This window comes from Phalacrocorax aristotelis, chromosome 19 (assembly GCF_949628215.1).
Source record: "Phalacrocorax aristotelis chromosome 19, bGulAri2.1, whole genome shotgun sequence".
NCBI lineage: Eukaryota > Metazoa > Chordata > Aves > Suliformes > Phalacrocoracidae > Phalacrocorax > Phalacrocorax aristotelis.
This window is the reverse complement of record NC_134294.1, coordinates 861351-877231: the sequence shown is the minus strand read 5'-3', so window position 1 is coordinate 877231 and position 15881 is coordinate 861351. Positions and strand designations below refer to the sequence as shown.

Here is a 15881-nt window from a genome sequence, read left to right as displayed (position 1 = left end):
GGCCAATGCACGCGCCTTCCTGCGGAAAGGCAGGTGTCGCCACCAATAGGCGTTCCGCGAGGGGCGGTGGCCGGGAGGGAAAGAACCAACGGGCTCGCTGGTCTTTTAACGGGCGGGCCGAGCGGCGAATCGCGTCGCGCGTGGGCGGGGCGCGCGGGGTGGCTAGCCGGTGCGGGCCGCCATTGTGGCCAGTTCGATCGGTATCGGGAGCGGAGAGCGGAGCTCAGCGAGCCCGGAGCAGGGAGCAGCCCCCCCACGGCCGGCCTCAGTCACCATCACACCGCGGGAGGCGGCGCAAACAGCCAGTCACCACCACCGTCCGCACCGAACAGCCGCCGCCATGAGCAGCGAGGCCGAGACCCAGCCGCCCGCCGCCCCCGTCCCCGCGGCGGCCCCCGCCGCCCCCGCCGACTCTAAGCCTAACGGCGGGACCGGGAACGGGGGCAGCGGCCTGGCCTCGGCGGCGCCTCCCGCCGGCGGGGACAAGAAGGTCATCGGTGAGGGGCGGGGGGGGGGGATCCGCGGCGGTTGGGAGGCCTCGGCGGCGGCGCGCGAACCCCTCTCCCCCCCCCCCCCCGCCATCGCTGAGGGGCGGCGCGAGCTTCCCCCTCGCTGAGGGGCGGCGCGCGCGCCTCCGCCGCCGCCTCCCCCCGGCGCGCGCGGCCCCTCGCTCGCACCCGCACGGCCGTTGGGCGCTCCCCCACCCCTCCGCGCTCCTCCCGCGCGCGCCGCCGGGCCCCGCGTGTCGGCGGGTGGGGGCGGGGCGGCTCAAAATGTCCGCCACGCGGGGCCTTTGTGTGCGCCGCCCCGCCACGTGCCGCCCTGACGCCGCCGCCTCTCTCTCCCCCATTTCCCTCAGCAACGAAGGTTTTGGGAACAGTGAAATGGTTCAACGTGAGGAACGGTTACGGCTTCATCAACAGGTGAGGGCGCGGCGCGGCGGATCGGGCCGTGCGGGCGGTGGGCGCGGGGTCAGGCGCGGGTCCCGCCGGCAGTGGGGCCGGCCCCGCTGTCACCTCTGTCACCCCGCGCGGGGACACATGGCTGAAGCGGCCCGTGGGGTGCAGCCTGCCTCCACGCCCGGGTCTCATGCCCAGTTGGCTCCGGAGCACCTGAACCTCGGCCTTGCTCTCCTAGTGAATTTATTTTCACGGCGATATTTCTTACCTTCAGCTTTTTTGGTTTATGGTGGTTTGGGAGGGTTGTTTTTGGCTCTTAAGGGTGTAGAAGTCTGCTTGTTAGCACAGGCAAAATATTTGATTAAACTGCGTGAGGTTCAGTCGCATCCATGCAAGCAAAAATTGCTTCAAGTGCTGGGCAGTTAAAAGCGCACTTTCTTGAGGAAGCCCAAAATGTACGGGAAAATGGACAAAATCCAGGTTTCCTTTGTATCGTGAGGCTGGAGTGTATAAAAAGGTCTCAGGAAACAAGTGTCTAGAAGATTCTTTTTATGACAGTGCTCGATTTTAACAAAAAATTTGAACACTTAGAGAGGTGTGTGAATACTTGAAATAGGCACATCAGTTCAGTAGGAGTCCTGGGCTTGCTCCGCAAACCAGTTCTGGAAGAATGTGAAATGCCTGTAGCCATCAGTTCTGGAGGGCCTCCGGGTTATTTTGCAGAGGCCATATTTTGGAGGTCTGTTCCCCTTTACGCACCTAGTACCTCAAACCCACAGCATCAGAATTTGACAGAAGACTTGAGAATCCCTCTACAGGGAAGCAGGCATAGATACTGTTGCTTTTATTGGGCCTTTTATTAAGGCTTGTTTTAAATATGGGATTTTTTTTAACTGTCTGTTACCTTATGACCCCATCCGAAGGGTCTGCCAAGCTCCTTAGTGGTTTTTGTGTCTGCAGCTTTAAAAACTTGACCATGAGTCTGCCCAGTTTGCATTCTTCCTGTAGGTTTTGACTTCAAATGTCATACAGTTGTTGGTGATGTAAGCTTTAGCATCATTGGCTTTTGTAAATGGGTATAAAGTCACAGGCCACAAACCCTACCTCTAGGGAAGGCTTTTTTCCTGTTTCCCTCAGTAGTGGAAATGCTTGGTGATGTGAGTCAAGCAAGGAAGCAGCAGCTAGTTAAGACATCCGAACGGCTTCCCCAGTCATTAATTTGGCAGCTGTTTAATCCCTGAGGTTGCCATTTTTAATGAGAAACCCAGCATGATCTCATGTTATCAAGAGATTAGAGCTGCAGCCTGAGAACCGAACCAGAGGATGATTCCTCAACTCTGGAATCTCTCTGGTGTGCTGCAAGGGAAACTTTGCAGGAGCTCCTGCCCTTGCTTGTCTTTGTGTCCGCTGGGTCTGCTCGCAGCTAAAATTAGCTTTGGAACCAAAATTTAGCATTGTAGGTGCACATTAACTTCGAGTATTTCCTGTGGCTTTTTTAATGTGAAAGTGCATTTTTGTTCTGAAATATTAGTTTGGATTCTGAGTATCTGTCAATTGTTTCTCACAGTTGTCAAAAAAATAAATGGATGTGCCGCCACTGGCTTGGTCGCCTTACCATAATTGGAGCTGCATGTTGATGTCTGGCTTTGCTGGTCTCGACAGTGGTGTTTTTGTGATCTGTCTGCTTGTCTGATGGCTTTGATTTTATTTTGGGTGTTAAAGGTGTTGAGAAGGGAATCATTTAGTGCAAAGATAAGCTAAAGGGCTCATTAGGCCTTAAGAATGGGGATTTCTCTTGTCCCATTTCAAGTTTTCTTTGAGAAAACGGTTGCTATTACTACTGCACTATCCAGGCGGCCTCAGGCCTGCTGCTTCCAGATGTGCTTGCTGGTAAACACCATCAGGAGTCCCGTGGCAGGCACTGGGCTTCAAAATCAACCAGTACATTTTTTGGCTGACCATGTGTACACCTTGAGCTCTATCTGTGTGACCGAGTCACTCGTTGATCTGAAACCCCATTGTCCTCTCAAACGGGAACTGCGTTTTCCAAAGGACTTTAGAAACAAGTGTCTGGTGTGATGGTCCAGCGTCAAACTTGGGCGAGAGCACAGTGTGTCCGCGCTCACAGAGCGTAGACGACAAGCTCTTCTTACCACCATTTTTCAGTCGAGAGTGAAGGAATGTGCTAGGCAGTTTTTTTTTTTTTTACTGTAAACCTGTTACTGGGCTGTTCTGAAAGCTTTCAGCTTCTGGAGCATCTGGTGAGAGATCTTGTGTTGTGAAGAAAAGTATTTAGGCTCAGGCTTTGCCAGGGCTTCTGGATGCCCTATCGGGGGGCCTTGGAGATAAGCTGCCTTGTGATGGACAGGCTGGCACTGCCTTGTTTGCCTCTGACTACCTTTTCCCACTTTGAGGCTGGAAGGCATCAACTCCATGAGGAAACAAGGTGACTTATTTTTACTGGTGCCATCTGACAGAGCCACCATAGCTTGGATGGGGTTTTTGGAAGTGTCTTAATTGTCATCCTCCTGTTTCAAAGCCAGTGATGAGGAGAACCTTGCTTTATCTTTCATAAATAAATAAAAGTTCTTTATTCTGTTACCCATAGCTGTAAGCTCTCCACTTCTGAGCACGCTTTCACACAAGCTTGCTCTGGGATGTCTTTGACCACTCATTCTAGGAAATAAAAGCCGCTTTGCTATTGATTCAAACCATTCCACAGACTAATGAAACTGACACCTCAGCGAGGTTCAGTTGGCATGATGTGAGCTTGGATGTATGCTAAGTTTGTTATGAGTGGTGGAAACGCACATACAGCCCTCAAACCAGCACAGAGGCTGCTTGGCTGGGCCTCTTAATTGCAGAACAGAAACTTTGGTGACTTCAGTTGGTACCGGATTGTGGTTGTCCAGCCTCACCCAGCGTGGCAGCGGTGGAAACTGTCGTGATCATGCTGAAGGATGCTTTTGGGTTCTTGTAGGTACAGACTTGAGCTGTTTTCCACTTCTTGTGAGGGAGGAACCCAAGCTCTGTGCACACAAATGCAACTTGGATAACCCTGCTGCCTTTGGTGGTCAGGTGGTGGTGGTGTTACTCCTTAGCTGAGGGAGACGTTGAGAGATCACACAAGGCTTGAGTGGTGGTATCTTGTCTTGTTTCAGAGGTCGTGGTAGCTGATCTCCTGCACAGCCCCTGTCTGCAGTGCTGTCAGGCATTCTTTCTTCAGGCATCCCCAGCTGCGGAGGGTAGAGGGGTGTGCAGGAGGGAGGAAGAATGCTTTCACATGCGACGTACTGGACTTTGGCCTGTGTTCCGCACCTTGTGGAGGCTGCCTGCCAGCCTCCTCGCTTGAAGCAGCAAGCTAGAAGGGGACTAGTTGAGGAGCAAGGCTGATGCCAAAAGCTAGTTGTCTTGACAGCTCCCTGTTTTGTCCCCTCCCAAACAAATGAATTTGTAAACTGAGCTACTTCATACATTAATTTCAATTTCCTGTTGTCTTGCAGGAATGACACCAAGGAAGATGTGTTTGTCCATCAGGTAAGACTTCTGTGAAACATGCTACCCCTCTGAAAGTTGCTGTGCATGATCCCTGTAAGTAGGACTGAAGTTGTGAAAGAGCCTCATCTTTTCCAAGAACTGTTACGTGAACACAGACAACTGTTTCTCACTATTGGGTTGCAAGTAGAGCCTGCTCATGCTTGGGGGCTTTGCATACCTGCATACGTCCATCTGGAGGACATGAGTTAGATGGGATTGCACAGCTGGTGCTGTGCAGTGGTGAAAACTGCACTGCCCGCAAGCATGCTCTGGCTCGGGGTAGCGGTTTGAGGTCCAGTTAAGTTGCCTTGTGGATTCTTACAGTTGTTAGTAAGCATGTGGAAATAAGGTTAAGTGAAAAGCTTGCAGCCGGGAGAGGAATTAATTGGGCTGTAATAGGGATGAAGTGCCAGCAAAGGGTCCTTTTTAGGCAAAACTCTTCTGGAATTTATAGCTCTGGGCTTTCAAAGAAAGCCTAAAAACATTTTAATAGATACTTTTTCAATTAAACAGGTATTACACTTAAATATTATCTCTGGGGAGCATGTAAACCTCTGGCAACTAGACCAGAGTATGACTGGACACTGCTCCTGTGGTTTATTTCATGGAGCAGGTTGGCCTTAGTGTTTAGTCCTTTGTGCTTGACTTTTAAGCCTGTGTGATCAGCAATATGTTTTTACCTTTTCTGCCTTAGGATTTCTCGTTGTAAAGCAGCTGGCAAAGAGTCCTGAGTGGAGCATGGCTGGCTTCTGGTGTTTAGGAGCCCATGGATTGTTCTTTTGTTTCGAGTTAGGGATGTGCTGCTGATGTTGTAAACAGAGGGAGGGAAAAGTAGCTCCTGGAAGGTATTTTGACTTGAGTTTGATTTGCCATCTCTCAGCTGCTTGCTTGTGCTCTGTCTGAATTACCCGCTGTTAAGGAGTAGAGGTGTTCATTTATGAAAGGTTATTCTGTAATGGGCAGTGGGGAATGGCCAGGCGGCTCTGCTGGGTCCCTGTGTACCGGGGCAGGAATACATAGCCTGCAGGAAAGCTTTTAGGCTTTGTTACGTGGTTTGCAGTAGGGTAACCTGTAAGTGACCTTGACTTACAAGTCAGATTTCAGGGCTTGTTGTGTAACTACTGTCTATGTTTCTAAAAGCACAGTTTGGCAGTGATTTGTTTTAATGGAATAATTTTCATTATCAAACAGTTCTAGGGGTCTAATCCAAAAGAAATTGGCTTGTTTTAAGAGTTATACCTGTGCAGGCTTTTTCCCATCCCCATTATCAAGCATGGGGCTCATGAAGAGCTGTTACGCTCAGCTATTGTAGTTACAAGGTTTCTTCTTTCCCTAAACCCACTGCTTTATGGGCTGAGACTTGTGGGCATGTTTTTCCATAGACTTTGTTCCATTTGGGGAAAAAAAATATAGTCAAATTCTGTTGCTGGTATATTTTGTAAAGTTGTTACACTTGTATTACTGTTCAGTTAAAGTGTTTGATAAGCAGAACGTGGCTGAGAGCGGTGCGTATTGAGTATTAACTCATCTGTCAAACTTAATCCACTGCTGAACAGCACAGAAAATTCAGTGTTTTCTAGTAATGTCGTTCAACGTGCAGATACCGGTACAAAGGCTTGTCTGGTGCTGACACCTTGGAAGGGCTAATCCTTGGTGTATAATACACAGCTAGAGTAGATTTGTGATTAACTGGTAAATACTGTGGCTGAAGCGATGCTGTCGGGAGCCTCAGAGAAAGAAATCTCTTGATTTATGGCCATCAATATGTTTACATAGCTTGGGACAGCCGCATTGGGATGTAGGCCACTGCACGCTGCAGTGGTGTGGGTCGTGGTAGCAGGCTGGAAATCTGAGCATGTGGTGGGCCAGGCTTAGATATTGGTGTAAAAATACTGTGGGGGTGTTTAGTGCCAAAGTCTGGTGAGGAATAGGACAGTTGGTGTGTATTGTAGGGTGCCTTTGTTTCTTTTCAACCTGCTTTTTCAGCTAACAGGCAGCATGTTGACAGGTATTTCTAGTCAGCTGTTACACAGTTCAGATGGGCCAGAGCTATAGTAATACAGGTAAATTTTATGGCTTCACGGTGTCTTATTGCTTTTTCAGGAGTACAGGTCTTCCTCTAAGACATTAAATAACCAAATTCTTTAATCTTAAAAAAAAAAAAAAGTCTTCAGATATGCTAAGTAGTATTTTCACTCTGTGCCTGTAAATGTAATTCTGCAATGTTGTGTTGTCAGACTGCCATAAAGAAGAATAACCCCAGGAAGTACCTCCGCAGCGTAGGAGATGGAGAGACTGTGGAGTTTGATGTGGTTGAAGGAGAAAAGGTAAACACATCTCTGGGGTGTCAGAGTGTGCGTGGAAAACTTGGTCTGCAGGCTTTGGTGTGGTGCCTGTGGTTTGAGTCAATGCCTAATGACATCCAAGGAGATGAGTGGTTTTTCATTGCTTTAGAATGTGGATGTAAATCGTTGCTCCGTACTGGGTTATACATGCTGGCTGTTTACCTGCCTAACACTATCCCCACTCTTTAGGGTGCGGAGGCAGCTAACGTTACAGGTCCTGGTGGAGTTCCAGTGCAAGGCAGTAAATACGCAGCAGACCGTAACCATTACAGACGATATCCACGTCGCAGGGGTCCTCCACGCAACTACCAGCAAAACTACCAGAATAGTGAGAGTGGGGAAAAGAACGAAGGAGCAGAGAACATCCCAGAAGGCCAAGCCCAGCAACGCCGTCCCTACCGCAGGCGGCGGTACCCACCTTACTATATGCGTAGGCCCTACGGGCGTCGACCACAATATTCCAACCCTCCCGTGCAGGGAGAGATAGTGGAGGTAACGTTTGCTTCAAGTGTGCTGCTAAACTGGCTTGATGGCTTTGGAGTGGGGTGATGGGATGCAGCTTTCTACCGCTTTTTGTAGATACTCAAGATGTTTTTGGTAAGATTTGGCAGCAGGAGGAAACGCCGGAGCAGATGTCAATAAGCTGAAGGTTTTGATGTTACGACTTTTAAAAAACAGCATGTTTGAATTTGTGTTAACTTCCTATACAATCACCTGGAAGAAACACAGGTTCTGATGGTGCCCCAGGCCCCCTGCCCACCTTGTTGTACACCTCAGACGTAACCTGACGGGCCCCTCGCAGCCCTCTTCCCCATGGCTTGGCTGGTTGTGGCATTAACGGGCTTTTGCGTGTGCCTGAGATGGTTTGTTGCCCAATGTCTTCCAGGGTGCTGACAACCAGGGTGCAGGAGAACAAGGCAGACCAGTCAGACAGAACATGTATCGAGGTTATAGACCACGATTTCGCAGGTATGCTGCAGATCAACTCTAGTTTTCTTAATTTTCCCTTTTAGCAACAGAGACAGAACATGGTGATGGTCAGATGCTGCATTGTTAAAGCCTAGCTTGACTTTCAGGGGTCCTCCTCGTCAAAGACAGCCTAGAGAGGATGGGAATGAAGAAGATAAAGAGAACCAAGGGGATGAGGCCCAAAGTCAGCAGCCACCTCAACGTCGGTACCGCCGTAACTTCAACTACCGACGCAGACGCCCAGAGAACCCTAAACCACAAGATGGCAAAGAGACGAAGACAGCCGAACCACCAGCTGAGAACACGTCCGCTCCCGAGGCCGAGCAGGGCGGGGCTGAGTAAATACCGGCTTACCATCTCTACCATCATCCGGGTGCGTGTCCTGAGGCTCTTGAGGATATGATTTGATGACCAGCCTCTTTTCTTTCCATGCTTTCCTTTAATTTTTGCCTTAAAGGTTTGGACTATTCTTTGCTCATGTATGTTGTAAGCGAACTGGCCGCGCTTGCAGGCGTGCTCACGAATGCCTGCAAAACCAAACTGTGAGCCTTTGCTGTGCAAATACTGATTAATCGGGAGGGCTCAGTCACCAGGCTTTCACCTTTGTTGATGGAGTCACTGCCTAGAATACTGTTAGTCTTAATCTTGGCTGTGCTCAGTAGTTCAGGCTTTCGGCAGCCTTCGTCCACCCAGAAATGGTAATTCCAGCAGTGCTGGTGTGGTGACTTGAGGGTAGCTGGGAGAGACGCATGTGGAGCTTCCTCAGCTCTGTAAGCGCCCGAGCTTGTATTGCTTGGTCCCAAAGGGGGAGTGAACAGCATTAAGGCCTCTAGGCATTAACTTCTAGAGAGTTGATGTGGAATTTGCAGGTGCGTCTCAGTAGCAGCTTTTTATCCCAACAAAAAAGTGCTGGAAAAACTGGCTGGGATGCTGCTTTTTGTGGAGAGTCCCAGGTGCCTGTGGCCGAAGCCCTGTAGTGCTGGCATGGCTCAGTGCTCGGGGGTTGTGTAAGGGTTGGTGTTAAAACGTTGTTCTTGTGAGGTGACCGGCTGTGATTCAGCACTTGTTTGGTGCTGTCTCCTGGTGGACAGTTTTGCTAATTTGGGAATATTTCCATTGCTAGGTCTCTTTCTGGCACCTTCCTGGTCTCTTCCTCTCTCTTTCTCTGCTTTCGTCCCTCACTGGTGTTCCTATCCCATTCCTGTTGTGTCCCACTCATTGCCTGCCACCTGGAGGGCAGAAAGGGAAAGAGAAGGCGGATTTAGGCTGTGATGGGAGTGGCGGTGAATGCTTGCACTACTGGGATGAGCGGGGAATGCAGTAGCTGGGCCTGGGTGGGAGTTTGGTGTCCTCGTCATGCCGGTGGATGGACGCTGCTTCGAGCCTTGCTGCAGTGTTTCCTGCATGCTTGATGGAGCATTGGTTTTATCCTGGTGTTCATCTGAATGGATAACAGCTGCTGATGAATTCTTAATGTCCTGGGCTTCGGAGGAGCCCCGGGATGACACTTGGTTGCTCCTTCTGACTATTGATAATATTGGAGAATAGAGTTGTGGTTTCTGCGGTCTAGCTCTGTGGGGAACGGGTAGAAATCTGCTCCTCAGCCATCTTCTGGAGGTCATTGGTGGTCCTCCTGCCATCCCAGGGGTTGGCTCGGAGTTCACCAGCTCCGTTCCCAGACCCAGTCCCACGGCGCTGCATGTGCCTGCAGAGCCTGATGTGAGCAGCTCTTCCCAGGGGGCCGGTGTGGCGAGCGGCATGGATAGGCTTCCTCTGCGTTCAGATTTAACGTCTGCCCTTTCTGGAGTCCTTCATTTGTTCTGTGCGGAGGGTGGCAGCTTTGGGAAGTGGGCTGATGGCGGGAGTGCAGTGGGCTGATGAACGAGCCATAGTCGGGGAGGTGGTTCTGTGTGTAGGAGAGTTACCTCGGTGAGAACTTGTGAGCTGCTGGTGCCTCTTGGCAGCCAAAGCACGTGTGAAACCCTCTGACACCTGCCTGATCATCCTTTTTTTTTTTTTCCCTTCTTTTTTCCAGTTTAGTCATCAAAGAAAAGACTTAAGAAATGAAGAAGAAAAGAAAATGAAATTCCAGCAATAAGAAATGAACAAAAGAATTGGAACTGAAGACCTTAAGTGCTTGCTTTTTGCTGTTGACCAGATTACTAGAACTATCTGCATTATCTATGCAGCATGGGGTTTTTATTATTTTTACGTAAAGAAGTCTCCTTTTGGAAACTATAAACACGTTTTTTAAAAGCCTGTTTTTTCTCAATATACCTTTAAAGGTTTTTAAATTGTTTCATATCTGGTCAAGTTGAGATTTTTAAGAACCTCATTTTTAATTTGTATGAAATATACACCTGATTTTTTCAAGTCAAACTGCAAGCATCTGTTAATAAAGGTCTTAAAGAATTAACCTTGTGTGCTTGGTTGTTTTAAACCTACTTTTTGCCTGGAAGGTTTTAAGTTCAGTGTTCATAAAAGGTTTCGGGGGGGGAAAAAGGGTGCTTTATTTTTTCAGTGTACAGGCTGTTGGGGTAAAATGCAAAAATTTAAAAAAAAAAAAAAAAAAAAAGAAAATTAGAAAGTAATTGAGCCCTGCTGCAATGGGGAGGTGCTTGGTGTCTGCCCAGGGCGTCTCCAGGAGCTGGTTGCTGTGTCCCTCCAAACCTGAAGTGGTGTGAGGGTGCTTAAAAAATAAAAAGGGGGGAAAAAAAACCCAAAACTTGTCCTTGGAGATGTGCAGAACACAACTGCTCTTGACTTCTTAGCTCACAGGGGTGCTTTGACAGCAGGGTTACTGAGAGTTGCTGGTGTGCAGGAAGGGGGAAATCTGGGGAAAAAATGGGAAGGTACAGGTTCGCAGCTGGGTTTGAAATCCAGAGCCTCGTGTGTGGTTGGCTGGGTCTCGCTGTCACACCAGGCTCTGCGCGTGCTCCTGCCCTGCTGGAGAGCCCGGGCCGCAGCCTGGAAGCCTTCCCAGGCAGCAACAGGCTCTTCGTGTCCCTGGGGCTGGGGCAACCAACCGCATGGTCCCCGTCAGGCGAGGGGTGAAGGAGCGCCGAAACTGAGCTGTGCCTCGCAGCAAGCGTGGCTCCTGCTGCCTGATGGCGGGGCGGCTCTTCTCCAGGTCGCTGCTCGCTGAAGCCCAGCAGCTCTGATCGCTCCCATTACTAACGACCAGTAATGCACAGGGCTGTATGGTTGTCTGAGGGCAGTTTTGACAGCTTCCCCCTCTATGCGCTAGCGAGCTCTAGCCGGTATCATGCGTATGCTTGCTCTTTTTAATTGTTCTCCGGTGCACTCAAGTGTCAGCGTTAACAGCCCCGAGCATCCTGGGTTTGCTCTCTCTAAATACCTTCTAGCGTGCTTCAGGGCGCCCATCCTCTGGATGCGCCAGCTGTCTGTCGGTTGGACCATGCTGTTGAACAGCAAGCTGTCAGTCAGGCTCTTCAGTTCTGTGACACAGCTTTAGCAGTCGGATTTCTTCATTTTTCAGGTCCCTGCGGCACTGCTTTAACCTGTGCTGACGCTGACAGACTCGCTCCCGTGCCGCAGGACACAGCAGCTGGCAGCGGGAGCTGCAATAATTCAGCTTCGTGTGAGATGAGAAGTGACGTCCTCGTCTTGCCTGGTGGGGCACAGCTTGGCTGGGCCCTTGCAGCCGTGCTGGGGGGGGGCTGTGGGTGTGCCCCAGGCTGCAGAAGCGCCACTGCCAGTCTCTCCTGCATCTTTCTGTTGCAGCGACTGTCTGCAGCCCTGCAGCAACATCTGCTCAGGCCAGGGGCTTGGCCTGCTGCCCTCTGGGGTCACAAAGCCCCTGCAGGGAGGTCTCTGCCCAGCTTCCCTGCGCTGTGAAGGTTTCTGTGCACTGACCCTCGCATGAGAAGTAAGGTGTAAGGGCAAAGACAGCGACTCGTGGGGTTGGTGGTGGTTTTGGGTTCTGGTTTGTTTTCGTGATGGTTTGCAAGTGAAGAAAGATAATAATTCCCTTGGAAAACAGAATTCCCTTGTTGTGTGGACTTAAAAACCCACCTTTACCTCCATTAGGCTTCAAACTGACCCACCTCCTTTTGCCTGATGTGCATGGCTGCAGAATTCCTCCGCTGATAACCCCATGGTAACGATAAATGCTCCAGGCTACTAGCTTTACCTGGTTTTTAAACGCAAACCATGTGCTGCCAAATTTCTGAGTGCAGGGCGGGTTTCCAGCAGGCTGGTGCATGAGTGATCAGGGCCACCAGCCATGTGGAGTCAGTGTTGCTCTGTGCAGAAAAGGCTTTCTGCTAAATTCCTCCGAAGCAACGACTGAGCAATGTCAGAGCTCCTTTGCCCTCAGCATCCCAACAGCTTCCCCAGGGGACTTGGGGGGGGGGACACGACCTTTTCTTAAAGCAACACTTTTCTGGGATTTACTTTTGTGAAACCTGGCTGGAAGTGGGGGAAAAAAGCTTCTTCTGTGAGTGACTTCTGCAGCACCCTTGCTCTTTTGCAGCCACTGATGCTACAGCTCACGCGGACCCTGCAATTGGGGCCTGAAAGCAATCGCAGAGGTGTCCCAGGACCGGCAACAGTGCTTTAATGGGGTCATGCTGGGGAGGGGGACAGCAGCCCACGGCAGGGCTGGGTGCAGGAGGTGCAGCTGCCCGTCACACGCGGGAGTCCATGGCGTACATCTTGCCGGTGGCAGTTCGGCCCTGGGGCTGAGGAAGCCTCTGAGGTTGCCAGCGGCTGCTGGGGTCTGCCAGGAAAGAGTTGGGGTTGTGTCATGGCCGGCAGCAGCAGGGGTGCTTGGGGGTGCCACAGCATGGGGGCGCGGCAGGAGAGATGTACCCGGGCAGTCAGCACGGGGCAGTCGACTCCCACCCCGTGGGAGCAGGTGTAAGGGCTGGAGATGACATGTGGCGAGGCATCACCTGCCCCGCGTCCCTGATGGTGGGATGGCCAGATTTCCACCAGCACATCCTGCGGCCCCTGGCTCAGGCTTTGGCTGGTCACAGCAATAATGCTCCAGCTCAGCCGCGGCTTTGGGTAGACATCAGCGCACCTTTGCCAGGACCTTAAGGTCCCACGGATGTGGAGGGAGCATTTCTGCAACCCCTCCACGCCCTTACAGGATTTGCAGGGTCCTCGCTCAGCCCAGTCCTGCCTGGCATGACCCAGGCTCCCCAGCTGCAGTGCACAGGCCAGCTGCAAAGGGCATCATAGAATCATAGAATAGCTTGGGTTGGAAAGGACCTTCAGAGGCCATCTAGGCCAACCCCCTGCCATGAGCAGGGACATCTGCAACTACATCAAGGTTGCTCAGAGCCCCGTCCAACGTTTGCAGGGAAGGGGCATCCACAACCTCTCTGGGCAACCTGTTCCAGAGCTTCACCACCCTCATCGTAAAAAATTTTTTCTTTATATCCAGTCTAAATCTCCCCTCCTTTAGTTTAAAATCATCACCCCTTGTCCTGTCACAACAGGCTTTGCTAAATTGGTTGCCCCCATCTTTCAAGGATCCCCTTGATATGGCTGGACCCTCTGAGCTGGTCCTTCACCCCACATACCTCCCTGCAGGGCAAAAAGCTGCTTAAGGTGGGAGGGGGCAGACTGACCTGTGCAGGCATAGAGGCAGCAGGTCAGCAGGACGGATGCCACGAAGCAGCCCATTGAGCCAGCCATCCCCAGCCAGCATGACCACCCAAAGTCGTAGTGGACACCCAGGAATATATTGTGCGACACCAGCATGGCTCTCTCCATGTAGACGTCCACTGCATACCACACGGAGCCCACAAGACCCAGGATGCCTAGGAGGAACGGGGATGGTTAAGAAAGAGCCATGCAACCCCCCCATGCTCACAAAGACCCCTCTGAGGGGGTGCCCCTCATGGCATCTCCCTGGCTTCCCATGGGCTACAAGGCCCATCTGCTCCCTGGGCTCTCCCAGTCACGCACTCCCGATGCTGAGGATGACACCGGCCCCGTAGCACATCTTCAGTTTGACACGAGGCTCTTCCTTGAGGAACTTGATGCAGTCAAGCCCAAGGAGCAACATAGCCAAAGCCAGGCCAGCCAGGAGGTCCGCTGTGATCAGCAGGGTCCGCGTCACCACGATCTTCACTGGGCAGGGAGGGAAGAAGAACAGAAAGGGGACTGAGGAATAGTCAGAGGAACTGGTCTCCCTGCTCCAGATTGCTGCCTGTATCCCTGCTAGAGTCATCCAGCTCACCAGTGGGCATGTCCATAGGAGACAGACACCTACATTGGGACCCACCAACCCCATGCCGGCCGTCTGCTGTAGACAAGGTGCTCACCAGGCTCATCTGAAACCTTGCAACGGGACTTAATAAGCCCATTATTAGACCAGCTCAAGAAACCAAACAACTTCAGGTGCACCAGTCAGCACCTGGGATGTGGTCACCAACTCCAGACCTTCTTGCACAGGCTTGGACTGAAGATGCTGCTGTCCAGACTGTCTGTTTTTTCCTCCAAGTTGTGTAGCTGGAGTTTTGAACAGCAAATATCAACATACCAGTGAAAAATATGAGCTGGCACAGTTCACATCACCAGCTGTGTGCAATGTGACTTTTCCCTACAAAGCTTTCTCCCCAGAGCAACACAACAGCCCAGATTAGTCCGTGCTGACTTCTTGTTCCCTTCTCTACTGTCCGAATCCGTGTTGTCCCATGTCATCACCCTATACGAGAGTGCAGGGCCTGATGCGTCCTGTGCAGGCCAGGAGAAGTCCCCATACCACAAGATGACTGTCCATGAGCTGAGGACACAAGTCCTTGGCCAGTGGGAATGATCCTCAGCCCTGGCATGCAACATCAATGAGGTTGCAAATCCCACCACGCAATGTGGGGTAGGAGCTGCACCTGGGCTCTGTGTGCCAAAACACCTTTGTTGCAAGGTGGCACAGCTTCCTGGCCTCTCTCCTGCTCAGTGACCCCATGGCAAATCTGGCTGGCCCCATGGGTTGCTGTCCAGGCTGTGTTGGTGGGGTGGGAGACCAGGAGAAGCCCTGGGCCTGCGTTGCTACCTGATGAAGGTCAGCCCTTTACAATACAGCCCTTCATCAACTCAAAAAGGGAAGAAGGAAAACTGTGAACCTAAAAAATGCCTCCAGGCCATGCCAGCTTACCTGGATGGTCTGCCAAAATGGAGTCATACTGGTCACAGGTCCTGACCCCGTCCTGCATGTTGGTGACACACTCCCTCCAAAGCCCCCGGCATTTGTGACTTACCTGGAAACAGGAGAAAGACACTCAAGCAGAAGGCACCAAAACCACCCCAGCTCCCCAGGGATACCCCAGCCCAGCAAGGCAGATCTTCAGGCTCTCACCACCACAGCTGGACATGTCCTGGTGACTCCCTACCCATGCCTTGCTCTCTGTCTCCTCCTTCTGCTCCAGCATTTCTCTCTCTCTAATCCTTTAGTCCTCCAACTCTTGCAGAAAGCAGCAGGTTTGTCCCACCACGTCCCCTTTCCAAGCATGTGGAGACATGATGCAACCCCCTGGATGTCAAGGTACCCACCTTGCTCCCAGCTGCTAACCTTGAAGAAGGTTGCTCTGCTCACCTCCAAGCTGTCATCAGCATTCACCATCCAGCAGTCGGTGCATGTGGCAAGGAGCAGGAAGAGGGTTGAGAAAAGAGCAAGACCAAATGCTGTCATCTGCAAGGCTGCGCTCATGGGGTTACCTGCAAGGGCACAGGGATGTCCACCACCTCTGCTCTGGCCACTTCCCAGGTACTTGATCCACCAAGGACAAAGTGCCACCTAGGTCAGGGTGTCCTCTGGATCCCTGTGAGCCATTTGGAGCCCATCTCATGGTCCTCAGTGCTGCCAAAATGCTCTAATACCCTCAGCTGAAGTTGAGCCACCAGGTTTGCATGTAGAAAGGGCCTTCAGAGATACATGAGTTTTGCAGTGGAGACATACCCATATCAGGTTGCTCTCTAGATGTCCTCTCTTCCAAACAGACCAGCTGAAGTTGCCAACCATCAGTACATTAGAATTAGGGTTCTGGTCGATGGCAAGTTGAACACGAGCCCCCAGCGTGCCCTGGCAGCCCCGAGGGCCAGCCGTGCCCTGGGGGGCATCGAGCCCTGCATCGCAGCCAGGCGAGGCGGGGGGATTGTC

At 51.6% G+C, this 15881-nt stretch overlaps 2 protein-coding genes across 3 annotated transcripts; one reads left to right on the top strand and one right to left on the bottom strand.

Annotated features, from left to right (window-relative positions):
- The first annotated feature begins 141 nt into the window (after positions 1–141).
- YBX1 (Y-box binding protein 1) lies at positions 142–10166 on the top strand. Of its 2 annotated transcripts, none has more exons than XM_075114190.1 (8): positions 142–497; positions 860–923; positions 4403–4436; positions 6674–6763; positions 6971–7273; positions 7668–7750; positions 7858–8123; positions 9786–10166. In XM_075114190.1, exons 1-7 carry the CDS (start codon positions 341–343, stop codon positions 8090–8092), a joined length of 966 nt encoding a protein of 321 aa, XP_074970291.1. In that variant the 5' UTR covers positions 142–340; the 3' UTR covers positions 8093–8123; positions 9786–10166. The 2 variants fall into 2 exon arrangements, with proteins under 2 accessions (XP_074970291.1, XP_074970290.1); XM_075114189.1 differs by having other exon boundaries at positions 176–497; positions 7846–8123.
- A 2233-nt stretch (positions 10167–12399) lies between these two features.
- LOC142066589 (claudin-16-like) lies at positions 12400–15431 on the bottom strand. The gene is made up of 5 exons (XM_075114208.1): positions 15252–15431; positions 14880–14982; positions 13691–13855; positions 13351–13542; positions 12400–12491 (listed from the first exon to the last, which is right to left on the bottom strand). The coding sequence occupies exons 1-5, from the start codon at positions 15429–15431 to the stop codon at positions 12400–12402; spliced, it is 732 nt and encodes a 243-aa protein (XP_074970309.1).
- Positions 15432–15881: the final 450 nt, after the last annotated feature.

What these genes read in the sequence shown, in the direction of transcription:
- YBX1 (XM_075114189.1), top strand. Translation starts at nt 341, where the DNA reads ATGAGCAGCGAGGCCGAGACCCAGCCGCCCGCCGCCCCCGTCCCCGCG. An exon ending in AAGATGTGTTTGTCCATCAG is followed by an intron (nt 4,437 to 6,673) that starts GTAAGACTTCTG and finishes TTGTGTTGTCAG; the next exon opens with ACTGCCATAAAGAAGAATAA. An exon ending in TATAGACCACGATTTCGCAG is followed by an intron (nt 7,751 to 7,845) that starts GTATGCTGCAGA and finishes GTTAAAGCCTAG; the next exon opens with CTTGACTTTCAGGGGTCCTC.
- LOC142066589 (XM_075114208.1), bottom strand. Translation starts at nt 15,431, where the DNA reads ATGAGCGCAGCCTTGCAGATGACAGCATTTGGTCTTGCTCTTTTCTCA. An exon ending in TGTCATCCTCAGCATCGGGA is followed by an intron (nt 13,543 to 13,690) that starts GTGCGTGACTGG and finishes CGTTCCTCCTAG; the next exon opens with GCATCCTGGGTCTTGTGGGC. An exon ending in CTGCCTCTATGCCTGCACAG is followed by an intron (nt 12,492 to 13,350) that starts GTCAGTCTGCCC and finishes CTTTCCTGGCAG; the next exon opens with ACCCCAGCAGCCGCTGGCAA.